At 39.8% G+C, this 13810-nt stretch overlaps 1 protein-coding gene across 2 annotated transcripts in view; it reads left to right on the top strand.

The window, feature by feature from the left end:
* GLIS1 (GLIS family zinc finger 1) overlaps nucleotides 1–13810 on the top strand; it is a 207783-nt gene that overhangs the window by 91227 nt on the left and 102746 nt on the right. For both annotated transcript variants that reach the window (XM_040611321.1, XM_040611320.1), the window contains exons 2-3: nucleotides 3140–3338; nucleotides 9605–10706. In XM_040611321.1, coding sequence (XP_040467255.1) covers nucleotides 3140–3338; nucleotides 9605–10706 — 1301 coding nt within the window. The remainder of the gene's footprint in view (nucleotides 1–3139; nucleotides 3339–9604; nucleotides 10707–13810) is intronic.

Genomic DNA, 13810 nt, shown 5'->3' with positions numbered 1-13810 from the left:
TTCAGAACAATCACATAGTATCACTGAATTCAGGTCTCTGAATATAAATCTGAAATAACTAGAACATATATATTAATTACCATGAAGAAGGCTAATGGGCTATGTTGTATAGTTTAAAAACAAATCGTTTTCTCTTTAAAATCTCATGTGACATTCCTAAAAAAAAAGTTATGTGGGCTTTTTGTTTATATAAAATAATTCTGGCCTATACTTCCTAAGGCTTACTGTACGCCTTGGTATTGTGATGGAGCTGGATAGGAAAAACCCAGTCTTGTTTTTCCAATGTTAAAGATTCTGACTTCTTAAAAAAATAAAAATCAAATAAATAAATGGTCAAGAAATGTAGTGTATCAGCCAAACACTGAAAACTTTTAACTGGAAACAGGAAATTCTATTCTGTAAATGTCACAATAATGCCTCATGAAACTTGTAATTTGGGTGTCACATGTACCCACTCTTTTCTATGGGTCTGGATGCTTGCCTGGACTACGTCTTCATCTGCTATGGTCTTTCCTAATACAATGGTGCCGTGGAGCATGACGGGCAAGCTGTGGAGCCCAGCCAGTGGAGGAGAATGGACTTTTGTGCTGTGATCCTTTTCACAAATTCTCCAGTTACCAAAGACTTTTTCTGCTTTCCCTAGTCACCTGTTTCTTCTCATTTATACTTACCAAAACTGTGAACGTGATTCTCATTGCTTTCAGAGCATTCATAGACTGTAATTATAGAGGACCACAGCAACTCAGACTCTCCCACTTGCCTTTCGTTTACTGTAGGATTAGAATCATAGAATCATTTAGGTTGGAAAAGACCTTAAGATCATTGAGTCCAACCGTGAACCTAACATTGCCAAGTCCACAAGCAGTAGCAGTTGTCCAAAAGAGGAAATGGGGGTTCATGTATGTTAAGGGTACCTTTGCTCTGAGTTACTGTGCTGACTAAAATGAGCACAATATCTGACTGGAACTTTGTAAATGATGTTACAAAATGGCAGCAATTGCAAAATTTCAGGAGTACAATTTTACTTACCCTTATATAATGAAAATATAATTAATGAATACTGTGATATCTGTTTAATTATGTAATACACCTATAAAATATAGAATACCTGTATTATATAGGTATAAAGCTTGGTACAGACTGGGTGATGATTTCATTGAGAGTAGCCCCACAGAGCAGGACTTGGGTATTGGTGAGTTAAAAATTTTATATGAGCTGGCAGTGTGTGCTTGCAGCCCAGAAGGCCAACTGTGTCCTGGGCTGCATCAAAAGCAGCGTGGCTGGCAGGTCGAGGGAGGTGATTCTGCCCTTCTACTCTGCTCTCCTAAGACCCCACCTGGAGTGCTGTGTCCAGGTCCAGAGCCCCCAGTACAAGAAGGACATGGATCTGTTGGAGTGGGTCCAGAGGAGGCCACAAAAATGATCAAGGGGCTGGAGCACCTCTCCTGTGAGGAAAGACTGGGAGTGATGGAGTTATTCAGCCTGGAGAAGGCTCCAGGGAGACCTGATTGTGACCTTTCTATATGTAAAGGAGGGCTTATAGGAAAGATGGATAAAAACTTTTTACTAGGGTCTGTAGTGACAAGGTAAGGGACAATGGTTTTAAACTGAAGGAAGGCAGATTTAAATTCAGTATAAGGAAGAAAATTTTTCATGATGAAGGTGACAAGAGACTGACATAGGTTGCCCAGAGAAGTTGTGGATGCCCCATCCCTGGAGGTTTTCAAGACTAGGTTGGATGAAGCTTTGAGCAACCTGATCTAGTGAAAGACGTCTCTGCCCATGGCAGGGGGATTGCACTAGATAGTCTTTGAACATCCCTTCCAACTCAAATAATTCCATGACTCTGTATCAGTATATACCTGCAGATATATAGACAGCAAAACTATGGTGAGATGAATCATGCCTTGTGATATGTTAATAAAGGACAAACCTTGATGCTTGTGAGTATCAGTGATTTGCATGAAACTGAGCACAGGTTTTATCTTTTCTGTCACTTTGACTGCAGAATTTGTTTTCTTCCTCAGTGTGCAATACTCAGTGCCTCCGTAGAGAATGGGCTAACTACAGTGCAGTCTAGCTCTATAGTACCCATCACCATGAGCATTGGGTACAAGGGTGAAGGAGTTACTTTCTGGGCTCTGTATGAAAACTACAGAAATATGCTTTCCATTAGTATCTGACACCATTACATTTTGTCTCCATGAAAAAAACAGATGAGAGGGAGTTCTAGTATTTTAGGAGCATGTTTCATATACAGTAGTGAAAATGACGGTGAATGGCTATTGTACTTTTTTAGCTAGCCTCTGAAATACCTCTCACAAATACTTTTATACATACTTATCTATGAGTATTTGACTAGTTCACTACAGGTAAAGAACTCAACTAAAGTTTATGCTTTAAATGGAATTGCTAGTGTTTGACCAATGCAATCAAAATTCTCAATTCCCTCGTTGTCCTCTCTTTTTAGCTAGATTATAATTTGTGGTTATATATATATTTCTAAAGATTATTGCTATAGCTCTAGTCTGTTTTTCCAAGTCTAGTAAAATTAATATCCACTAGAGCAGTGTGTATTATTATTATTAGTATGAGCATTTTGTAATATCTTACTTGGAAAATACGGTTTAAATATATACATCAAAACAAAGTTAGTTACATTTTTTCACACTGTTGACCTGACAGTAAAGTAAAACATGCCCATCTAAAGTCATAATCACAGAGATAATTGTCTGCAAAGAAAAACTTGACTTACGTCACTGTTTTCAGAGAGCTCCTCTCCCTGAAAATAAAGGGACTCTGAAACATCCCTCTCCAAAATTCAACACAGGCAAGACTCTACTATAGAAATACACAGAAGGAAAGGAAGCTATTAGACTAAGTTCTTCTGAGTTAGATTATGAAGTGTAAAATAGCCACAAAACTTAAAATGAGAAATAAACAGTCATAGTTCACAGATCCAAATTCCTTTGCAGTTAGTTTTTGGTTCCTTGTGAAACCTTGCATTTCCACTGCCACGTCGTTTACAGGAATTTTGCAAGGAGATTCAAAACGAGTATACAAAGCAATAGTCAGTGTAGAGGGTTCTTAGTCAAAGCCTTAAGGTTTTGTTGCTTTTTTTTTTTTTTTTTTTTGACAGTGAACGGTGGCTACAATCATTGTAATTTGATCTCTGAGAAGAAGAGCATGATGGACATGGAGATGACAAGTAGCTCAGTACCTGTCTGCAGACAAGGTCTGTTCATCCACACAGGAAACTCACTTATGCGAGACCACCCACTGTCCTGTGAGAGACTGCTTCATGTTGGTCAGCTGAACTTGACACACTCGGATATAAGGTATCCCTGCAAGTTTTATCAGTTGATATACTTTGCTCTTCTGGAGTGCTTCTTTGTTGCAACTGGTTCCTGATAGCCTCCGTGGGTGCTACATTTATAAGGGTATTTTTGGCTTTCACTTCATTTTGGAAGTCCTTTGGATGCCGATTTAACTGCATTGCTCATTTGCAGGTTCGCATTGCACATGAGCACAGGCAACTGTCCGAGGCAGTGCCAGGAAGTCACTGAGTATGAAGCCGCAGCCCCCTGAATTGAAGTTTAAATACAGCTTCTCTGGGGGGGGCTCTTCCAGCATGCCCAAAAGTCAATGAGAGTTTCGCTAGGGGCTTAAGTAGGGTCAGACTCGCCTCCTCTATACCTCCACCCAAATACCATGTTGTTTCCAAATTGCAGCCTGGAAGGCAGGGATGATACTTACCCTCAGACCAATGTCTCCCATATGGCAATTTGGCGTGCCACCACCAAACCTGCAGGAAGCCAATGCCACTTTTATTTCTACAGCCTTTCCTTTAATGAAGTATTCTCAATGTTCCCATAGAGCCACATCCTTGGTATTTGCTTTTAAGGCCCTAATGTGAAAATTTGGTCTCTGGTTTTGATATACACACTGTAGTTGGATATGCTATGAACAGAATATCTATTTAAACATTTGCTATAAATTAATTATATGAAAACACAGAACTCCATTATTTTTTTGTTGTTGTTACAAATTTAACATTACCAGATTTTAAACAAGTACCCTAAACAGACATCCATTGTGAATAGAAGCCTGCTACAAATTAAAATCTGTCCATCTATTTTAATTACACTGATTTTTGGCAGGGGATGTAATATGGAATAATCCTGACGTTTTTGAAGAGCTGTAGAAAAGAAAAACCTCAATAATGTTGCAGCCTTTATCTTAGATACTTGGAATAATTGGCACTCTGTGCATGGAACTATCTAGCCCAAATTCCATGGTCACAACAAGAGGAAATACGGCCTATAGCTTGGTCTTGGAAATCTGACTGTTTCTGATTTTATGATACGTATTTATGTCTTGTTTCCCCTTTTTCATTTACTGGTTGGGTAAGAACATCTGTGTTTTCAGGAGGAGGAGGCACGGCAATATGACAAGCAAGTGGAAAGAGCTTTTTGTTTGTTTGTTTGAAAAGGGCATAATATCCATGCCATAAAACAAAATATTCTGCTATTGCTACAAAGATTTGTAGATGCTTTTGCAGCTGGATATAAGTCTGCTCCTCCCTAGCTTCTTTATGGTTCAACGTGGGACTGGCAGTTATCAACCTTTTTTTATTCTGTCAGTGAAGTCAATTATGAAACAAAGATAATTAGGGAAGGAGCGAACAAAAGGAGGAAGAGAGTACTCTGCTTAGATCTTTTTGAACCTTTTTGTAAAATCTATAATGAGGAAATGATAGACACCTGCATACCAGGCATCACAGTACCCACCTTCAGAAATATGAACCCCTTCCGGCCCCCATTTGGAAGAGGATTCCCAGAACAACATAAAGGATTGTCTGCTGCATAACATGAGAAAGTAGCAGGTGATAGGCCTGATTCCCTCCCCTTTGCTTTGTAGCATGGTCTAAAGCCTTGAGGCTCTGCTGTAACTGTTTGGAAATGTTTGGAGAATATCTTGAAAGACCCTTCCATTCCTTTATGGGTTGTTTGTGTGTGTCACTGGTCATGCTCTGCTTGTATGTCCACCTGGCTAATACTTTTGTCTGCACTGGATTTGCAAGGTAAAGCCCATCCCCACCTCTGCTCTATGGACCTCATAGGCACAGTGTCTAATTTTATCACTGTGTACTCACGAGACACAGGTACAGAGCTAAAACTTTGGCATGTGAGAAAAGGTGGACAGCATTTGGGACAGTTTCTGTTCATGGAGTTTATGATGCTAAAGGTTCTTGACTTGACAAGCAAGTAACAGAAAACATGGTCTTTCCCTGAAGATCTGAAAGCAGGAGAACATAACTGAGGTGGTGGTGAATGCCACCAGGTTCCAATGAAGTCAATGGGAGCCAAGAGTGCTCTGTGCCTCCCCAGATTTCACCCTCCATTAGAAAATAGGTGAGAGAAATAGAGCTGGAGTGGACAGACACTGGAGCGCACAGAAGTCAGGGCAAACTTTATTTGGTTGTTCTGTCCAGCTGTAATGACCAACACAGAAATAAAGGGAGATACAAGTTCAGACAACCTCTCTGAGCTGAGCTTTGAACCACTCTGCATTTCTAGGATATGGAATGCCCAAGGAAAACCCAAACAAACCAGAGAGCACCTCCCCTAGCAATCCAAAATCTCCCTCAGGATTTGGGGTTATGATTGGCTTTGTCCTTTTTTCCCTCAGTGCACTGAAACTTGTTATCCCCTTCAGCTTCAGCTTCTCCTTGAATCACTTTCTCTGGGAAACTATTCTAGGGATGACTGCCTTAATCCAAGAATCACAGTCACTCTTCTTCCTGGCCCCTTTTCCCCACTCAGTTAATAGTTTTTAAGTTGTGCAACATAATTGCTGCTACATGGTATCTGTGAATGCAAAGTGTGTGGGACTGGAGTCCTAATACCTTCCTTACCACAGTTGGAGTCAACACACAGCTACTGTTGGCCTTTTGTCAAATAATCCATTATCAGACACGACAAACCTGCCCACACTGTGCTCAGTGCTCGGCATATAAAACCCGGGGAAGACATGAGAGCAGTCAGATAGTGTTGCAAAATGTCCCTGGATGTGCAGCAGAACAATCCCCTCCAGCTTCTTAAAACTGTCAGTTATCACTGATTGCACATTTACAGTGGCAATTGAAGGCATGTATGTTTTGTAAATAATCTGGAGATTTCAGATACAGTCGTCTTTTCCTCTGGGGGCAGTTGGGAACTGCAGTACTTCTGGCATGGTGCTACTGGCCTCGTGCTCTGGCTCCAATTACCACGTAAGGGAGTCTCTTTGGAAACACTGCCTTAGTATCCTCTGAGAAGCTGCTGTTACTCTTCAAAGTCCTCACACTCAGCTTTCACGTGCTTAAGCAGCAGTTCTGTTGCCTCTGACTGTCCATCCTTGGTTACATGGATGCTCCCTACAAAGAGAGATTTGTGGGTTGTATTCTCCTGCTGACCCCACTCCCTTCCAGGGTTGCTCATCTGGAAGCCTCTGTGAGCTGCTCATGCTGATATGCATGTCCACACAGTGCTCTCTGTACACTGTCCTGCTATCCTTTGTCCCTCTTGCTCTCCTCTTGGCTGTTTGTTTCATAGGCATTTCTATTTGGCTACTGTCCAGCAATTGTAAATCCTTACCCAGCACTGCCTGTGTGTACCAGGCCTGGAACCTGATCCCGTAGTCAAATGCGTATAAGAGGAGTCACCCAGCAAGTTGAATGCCAGACACCTTGTTTCCTTCTCACATCAGTTTAGTTTCTGTGCCACTCCTCTGCCCCCATCCCCTTCCCCCCCAGCCTGGAAGGAACGAGCAGGGCTTTCCCTAGAACAGTGCTGGCAAAATTCTGCTGGGAATACAGGAAGTTTGCATTAATGCAACCTCAACATTAAGTACCCAAACACTCAAACACTGGGAAATTGAAAGAATGCCAGATTCTCCCAACAGAGTTAACTAACACAGGGTATATAATGTATTTAAATATACAGTGCTACAGAGAAAAATGCAGCTCCTGGAAAAGACTTGCTTCTGACCTGCACAAGCAAGCCTGTGCTTATCATTATGCAGGCAGAGCATGGATAAGACATGGCTGTGGGAATGGCAAGCATGAAGTCAGTGCCTTCATCTCATTTGCTTTTGAACCTTTCGGTTCAAAACTCCCCTCTTGTGTGTGTCTTATATTCTGCACTGCAGCATCACAGCAATACGATCCTGAGTAAGATCTTGCGCTGGAAATGCAGATCAATGTCCCTTGGAGTTTTGGGAACCTAGTATTTCTCAGGACAGGGATGTTCATATCTATCCTGCAGGTACTCTGCTCTGATTCCAGCTTGAACTCCTCACCTGGATTTCTGGCAAAATGGGAGTTTTACGTGAAGCTTAATAATATGACACCAGTTATCACAGGCTGAAATGTAAAGCTTGGTTTAGCTTTATATGATGTAAGAAGTGTGTTGTGTTTACTTTAGCCTGAGGCTTTGGGACCACTAAATTGTGATACAAACTGAATTATTTAGAAGAGTTCTCATACAGAAGAAACTAAATACTAGGAAATACTGTGCCTGGCATGGTATTCTGTAAAACCTTTCTCAGAATGAGTTCAAAACAGCACACTTTCTACTGAGCAATGAAGCTACTAGTAAGCAGGGCAGGGTTTCCCAAACATGTGCAATAAAAGGTTTTTACGTATGCTTATGACACATACTTTACAGACATATGGTTCTATAAATATTAAAAAATAATGTATGAATACGGTTTGGTTTGTTTTTTTCTTTAAATTTACCATCTGTAAAACCAGGTGCTTTAAGTTTACCGTGAGACCAACTGTGCAAACCTAAAGGGAGAAATTATAACTAATGGTTTATGGAAACCTCTAAAATTTTGCAGTGTACTCTTTTTAAATTTCTGGTGGCAAATGCAAGATCTGATTGTTCTATAGCAATGAATGGTGGGGGATTTAACTTCTCTCATGACATTAAAGTTTGGGGTTTTTTATATCAAGCCCTACTGGCTGCAAACCATTGGAGCTCTAGAAACCTGTCACTAGTGAATGCAGTGTTGGCAGTTGTGTGCCTCACACAGGTGTCATTTTTTGACAACCTTAATTTCACGAGAAATAAATCTTTTTGAGGATTTTTCTTGTTGCTTTGTTTTTTATAATTGCTAGTTCTTTGAGAGCTGTTACCAAGGAGGTGTTAGAAGCTGTCCCAGCTTCCTGTCTTAACGTTAGTGGTGGATTAATGGAAATAATAGTGATAAAATCATCTAAGTTGTAAAATAAATGTATGTTATTGAGCATTTTTATTATATAATCAGTTTAATATATCTGTATGTCCAAAATAGCTTACATATCTGTGTTTCATGCTTTAAAATGTGTTAGATTTGTCTTAGCTGCTGTGTCACACGCAAGCTGCCAAATGGCCAGGTTTTCTTCAGCTTTTTCTGTGCTAGCATCAAAAAAGCATAAAATTCATTTAAGTGGAACATGTCAGCAAAAGAGCCATGGAGCACCTCTCTGGAGGGTTTATTAGTTCACGTACAGCTTTCTTGCACACAGATGTACTGTTTCCTTTTCTCGGTCTGGCACATCTCTGCATGATGAAGCCATAGGTTAAACCCTCCCATGCTTTAGGGATATGTAAGAAACACCCTCTGGTCCTAAGAAAAACCACACAGTTGGGTCATCCACAGTAAATGTTTATAGCTGAGATAAAATGTTTTATTTTAAGGCATAAACCAGTTGCTAACTGCTTGGAAGAAAATGTTAGGAGGAAACATTTCCTAAAGGCATTCCCAAAGGTTTTTCTGAGATGTCTGTATGGCGTTCCTTGAGGTTCTGCTTCCTGAGTGACTGGATTCAGTGCACACCAAAAAAGATTAAAAATCACTTCTGCAGAACAGTCTTTTGATTTGCAGACCCATGTAGACTTTAATACGAAAAATGGAAATGGGAATGCATAGACTGCCAGTTTAAATCTACCAGTTGTGAACTTTATTTAGTTATCTTTTGCAGACCTCTTAGAAGTAAATACTCAGCTGATCTGTTATTGACTCTGGACCACTGCTTGAAAGCGAGCTGTTCTCTCTTTGTATTCCTTTTTCCCCCACTGATCTTTTTCCCTTTTTAATTTAGTGAAGGAAGGCATCTCTCTGACATGTAAGCAAAGCTCAGTTAGCCTTTTTTGATTTGTGTGAAAAAGAATGCCAAGGCATTTTCCCAGTGTGCTCTGAGGAAAATGCCGATATTTGAATAATTAAAAAATGCCCAAAGCTCTCAAACTTCATTCTCAGCTATTGTTTTGCCCGATCTATTATGCATTGAAAACCTAGATTGTGATTGATTAACTGCCCGTAGCAGTGGAGGGAAGATTGTCTGTTCTGTGCGTAACCCAGTGTGTAAAATTAATCCTGTGTAAAATGATGCTGCCTTTACAAGGGTTGTAGAGGAAGCACTGCAGATTTTTTTGGTGTAATTGCTGTATTAGACAGGCAAAATTCAGCAGAGAGCAAGTGCTTCCATTCTCCAGGGCTTAACAAGTGCTGTGTCTTATACAAAAATCATAAATCCTGTGGTAGTTAGCGATGTTTAATGAACACTGTATTACAGGTCACCCAGGTTTCAAGACTCAGTAGATTCTGCTGCTCCATGCCTGAATGGAAGTCACCCAGCTCAGCACATTAAACAAGAATGCCCGAGTGATTATAAGGTTCTGTCTGAGACTTCCACACATAGGAGGATTACGGAGGGGATGGAGCTGAGAACCTCCGGTAGTCTGCATCCTGAAATAGACCTAATGAATAATAGCTTTACAAATTCACTTTCATCCTACTTGTTTAATAATGAACATAGCTCCTCCCTGAGTCCTTTGTCACTTGGCACCCCTCAGCACTCAGCCAGGCTACAAACAAGCAATCTGAAGAAGAGATGCATCTCTGTTGTGCCGTCTTCGGCTGAAGGAATTGATATTACAGCTATCATCCGCACATCACAGACGTCACTGGTCACCTGTGTGAATGGACTGCGAACTAATTCAGCTGGCATTTCCTCTCATCCAGTGGAGATCAGTCATCACAGTGCTCAAAAATCCTCTCGGCCCCAGTCTTGCTCTCAGCCTGGAAACCCTTGCAGTATTCCCTCCCCTCCAGCATGTCTTGTACCTGTTTCCACTGAATGTGACAGAAGTGACTGTGAGCAGATACCAATGCAGCAAGTTGAGGAGAATGGAAGCCTCAGCCTTATGATGAATGGTACTAGCATTCCTCATCAAAACACTTTGCACAGTACCCAGAAGGTGAGTTTCTTAAAACAAGAACCAGCTGATGATTTTTCCTCTGCTGCTGATCTTTTCCGACATCATCAGGGGCTGCCTCCGCCTTACCATCTACACCAGCAGCTAACCCAGACTCAAGGGCCACTGCCTCACTTACACGCCTCTATGTCTCCGAAGTCCCTTCAGCCCAGCGATGGGGACGATCAGGACCTCAGCAATGGCAAACAGGTCTGTCAGTGGATTGACTGCAGTGCCACTTACGACCAACAAGACGAACTGGTCAGACACATAGAAAAGACCCACATCGATCAACGGAAAGGAGAGGACTTCACTTGCTTTTGGGCAGGCTGTGTCCGCCGATATAAACCCTTCAATGCTCGTTACAAACTGCTGATTCATATGAGGGTTCATTCTGGAGAAAAACCAAACAAGTGCATGGTAAGTCTGGAATATATTTGTTTGAATAGAAACATACTGCTCTGCTCTCTTTCTTGCTCTCTTTTCAGTCTTATTCCAACATAATTGTTGTGTTTTCCTTAACTTAGTCTGCAGCAGGCTGAAGGGGAGTTGGAGAAAACCTTAATCTAGAAGGAAGTGTTTGAGTAAGAAATACTGTAGTTCTTGGAAAAGAGATTCAGTTTCCTCATATGAGAGCTTAACTTTTAATACAGTGCTTTAGTTTTTTTAATATTCATTACAGCATTAATAAAGTGATGATCAAAGCACGCAGCAGTCATTTAACGTAAAACAAAGTCACTGAGCCTCGGGTGACATTTTTAATCAAGAAACATAAAACACATCTAATGAAATTCTTTTCATTCCTTCAGCTGAACAATAACCCATAGAGTTATGAGTGCAAACGTTTCAAATGATAGTTTAGAAAAGAAAAAGAAACTTGTTAAAGGATTTTAAACAGTTAAAAGAATTAAAGGAGTATCTTTAATTACATTTTCAAAGGTTGTTAGGGGCTTTTTTAATTTGCAAAACAGAGCTTTAAAAATATGGAAAACCCATTGTTCTCTTCTGATCAAGAAGATGTAAACAACATCAGTGTTCCAAAAAGAGGATCTTGGGAATAGCACCATCTCTGCATCTGCCCACCATGATGACAATATGGCCAAATTAAAATAAAAGTTAATTACTTCCATTAAGCTTTCCACATGTTTGAAACAACAATGATATAAGACCCTGACTGAAACAGATGAAGCAAAACAAGTTTGACATAAGCTTCCAAATTGGGCCATGAAATTTGGAAAGTCTTGTTTGTAACACCCACATGCGCACGTGCATGCATGCACGCACATACACACAAATAAGTACAAACAAAGGGAATGGTTATGGCAGCAGGTTGTGGTTCTTGATAGGCAGATTTTTTTACTATATGTCTATTTTATTGTTTTGATCAGAGAATGGTATAATGGAAAATGCTTGTAAGGAAGTTAGATGAAGACAAACTTTTCCATGACAAGCTGTATCTTTCTATGGGGGAATAGGAAAGAATATTTATGTTAAAAGCTTACTTTTTTCCATTTAGTCAAGAAAAAGCTTGCTGATCTGCAATGGTTATGGAAGGGAGAAGGAAGAAAACAACAGTATTCAAAATGTTCTACAGAGAAAAATTTTCTCTGTAAGTGGTCATCCTGATTATCTTTTTACTTCTGTTGGATAAATGAAGAATGATATCTTAATGTTCAGTGGGTGTTCCCTAAAACAATACTGGAAACAATGCAGATACTTAGAGAACACCATTGAGTTGTCCAAGATAAAATGGAAATACTCTTAAGACTTACCTGTTTCTTTTTCCTTTGAGAGAAAGAACTGACTTGCTCATTTCCAGAAGTACCTCGATCACAATTTGTAAAAGTACAAAGGAATTTAACTTCCTATGTATATCTTTTATTTGGGCATAAATCATCAAAGGATAATGCAAGTTACTTGCTTCTTTCCAAACAAAAGCATAAGCAAGCTGTGAAAGCATACTCACAGGTTTTATTTTAGCCTACTTTTTGGTTTTAGTGTTTTTATCATGTGGAATGAGGTCAGTCTTCTTCCCACTTTGATCTCACACTTTTAAAAAGAAATACTTAAAATATGAAACCCTGATTAGCTTTACTATGATGCTGAAAGATTCAGCATTCCCTCCATGGGTGAGGGAACTTTTGTCTTTTTCTGCCAAATGCATATTTGACAGGTATTGTATAGCAGATTTCTAATGTTACATTCCCATTTCTGCAGGAAACTGGATAAACCAGAGACAGTAAATCATGTAATATCTTAGCAAATGCTGAAAATTTCCAACTTTCAATTATTTTCATCTGTGTTAAAGAACTGGCTTTTGATAACATCTCAAGGCTTAATATTGTGAATAGGTTGGAAAAACCTTTGCACCTGATATTGCAGACAGCCTTCATGGCACATGTATATAGCCTTGGCATATAAGTACATAAAGATCTGTTTTGTTTGAGCAGATATTGTAGTTGTTCCCATACATGGAATGGCCCAATCAGAATTAGGAGTTTTACATTGCACAAGTTGCAGTTAACTCTTCTATTCCCAGAGTAAGAGCCTTCCACTGTCAGCTGAGGTATCCATGTATTAAATGTTACAACCTGGAATCCTATGTGAAGTAAAGCTGGATCCAAGGAAGCACGTGAAAAATATGTTGTCTTTACAAATTTAGTTTTCTACCCTGGAAAGTCCTTGATCTGGCAGGGACAAGATCCAAAGCTGCAACACAGCTCCTTAAAGTTATTAATATCAAGTGGGGATTATTTGCCCAGTGAATTCCATTCCACTTTAAACAAGGGTTGCTGTGCAGTGTTTCATTGTGCAGTGATGTCATGTCATTTTAAATGATGGTTTTTCTTTTGATGTGGTAATAATTGTGCTGTTATTCCTGCAAATTAGGAAGGCAATTCATTCTCTGTCTATAGAGGTCTGAGATTTTGTTTCATTTTTGCTGTAGCCCTGTTAAAGTTACTTTACATCTCTTGGTATTTGTAGTGGAGATTTTCTTTCTCTGTTCACAATTACCCATTGTATTTTCTTTTTAAGCCCTTGATTTTGTTCCCCTCTGTAAGATTACTGGCTGACTATGTATTGAACTGCTCAGGAGAAGCTAACAGTGAGCAGCACCCCACCCTCATACATAAAAGTACTTTTCCATGTAAAATTATTAATTTCTTATGACAGGCTTTGCTACTATGTACTGTAATAGACAAAGGAATTTTGGAATTCAAGCTACTTGAGAACAGGAAATACATGAGACATTTTGATTGAAAAGTAAATGGTTCACTAAAACTGCAGTTAATCCTTTTATTATCTTTCCAACAGCAGTTTCCACAATACTTTCATGAGGTAAGCTTCCTTCAGTCCAACTGTAACACTCTCATCGTTACAGCTGGTTTAAATTTAGCTAGCCTGCTTCTTTCTTTACTACGAGTCGACAGGCAAAACAGTATCTAGTGTAGAGAACTACTGATGTTTTGGGTCCATATCCTGCTTGCTGTGTTTCCTTGCCAAAACCGGTACTATGAGTATTC

The sequence above is a fragment of the Falco naumanni genome, chromosome 11, assembly GCF_017639655.2.
Source record: "Falco naumanni isolate bFalNau1 chromosome 11, bFalNau1.pat, whole genome shotgun sequence".
NCBI classification, from domain to species: Eukaryota; Metazoa; Chordata; class Aves; order Falconiformes; family Falconidae; genus Falco; species Falco naumanni.
This window is presented reverse-complemented; position numbering and strand designations above follow the sequence as displayed.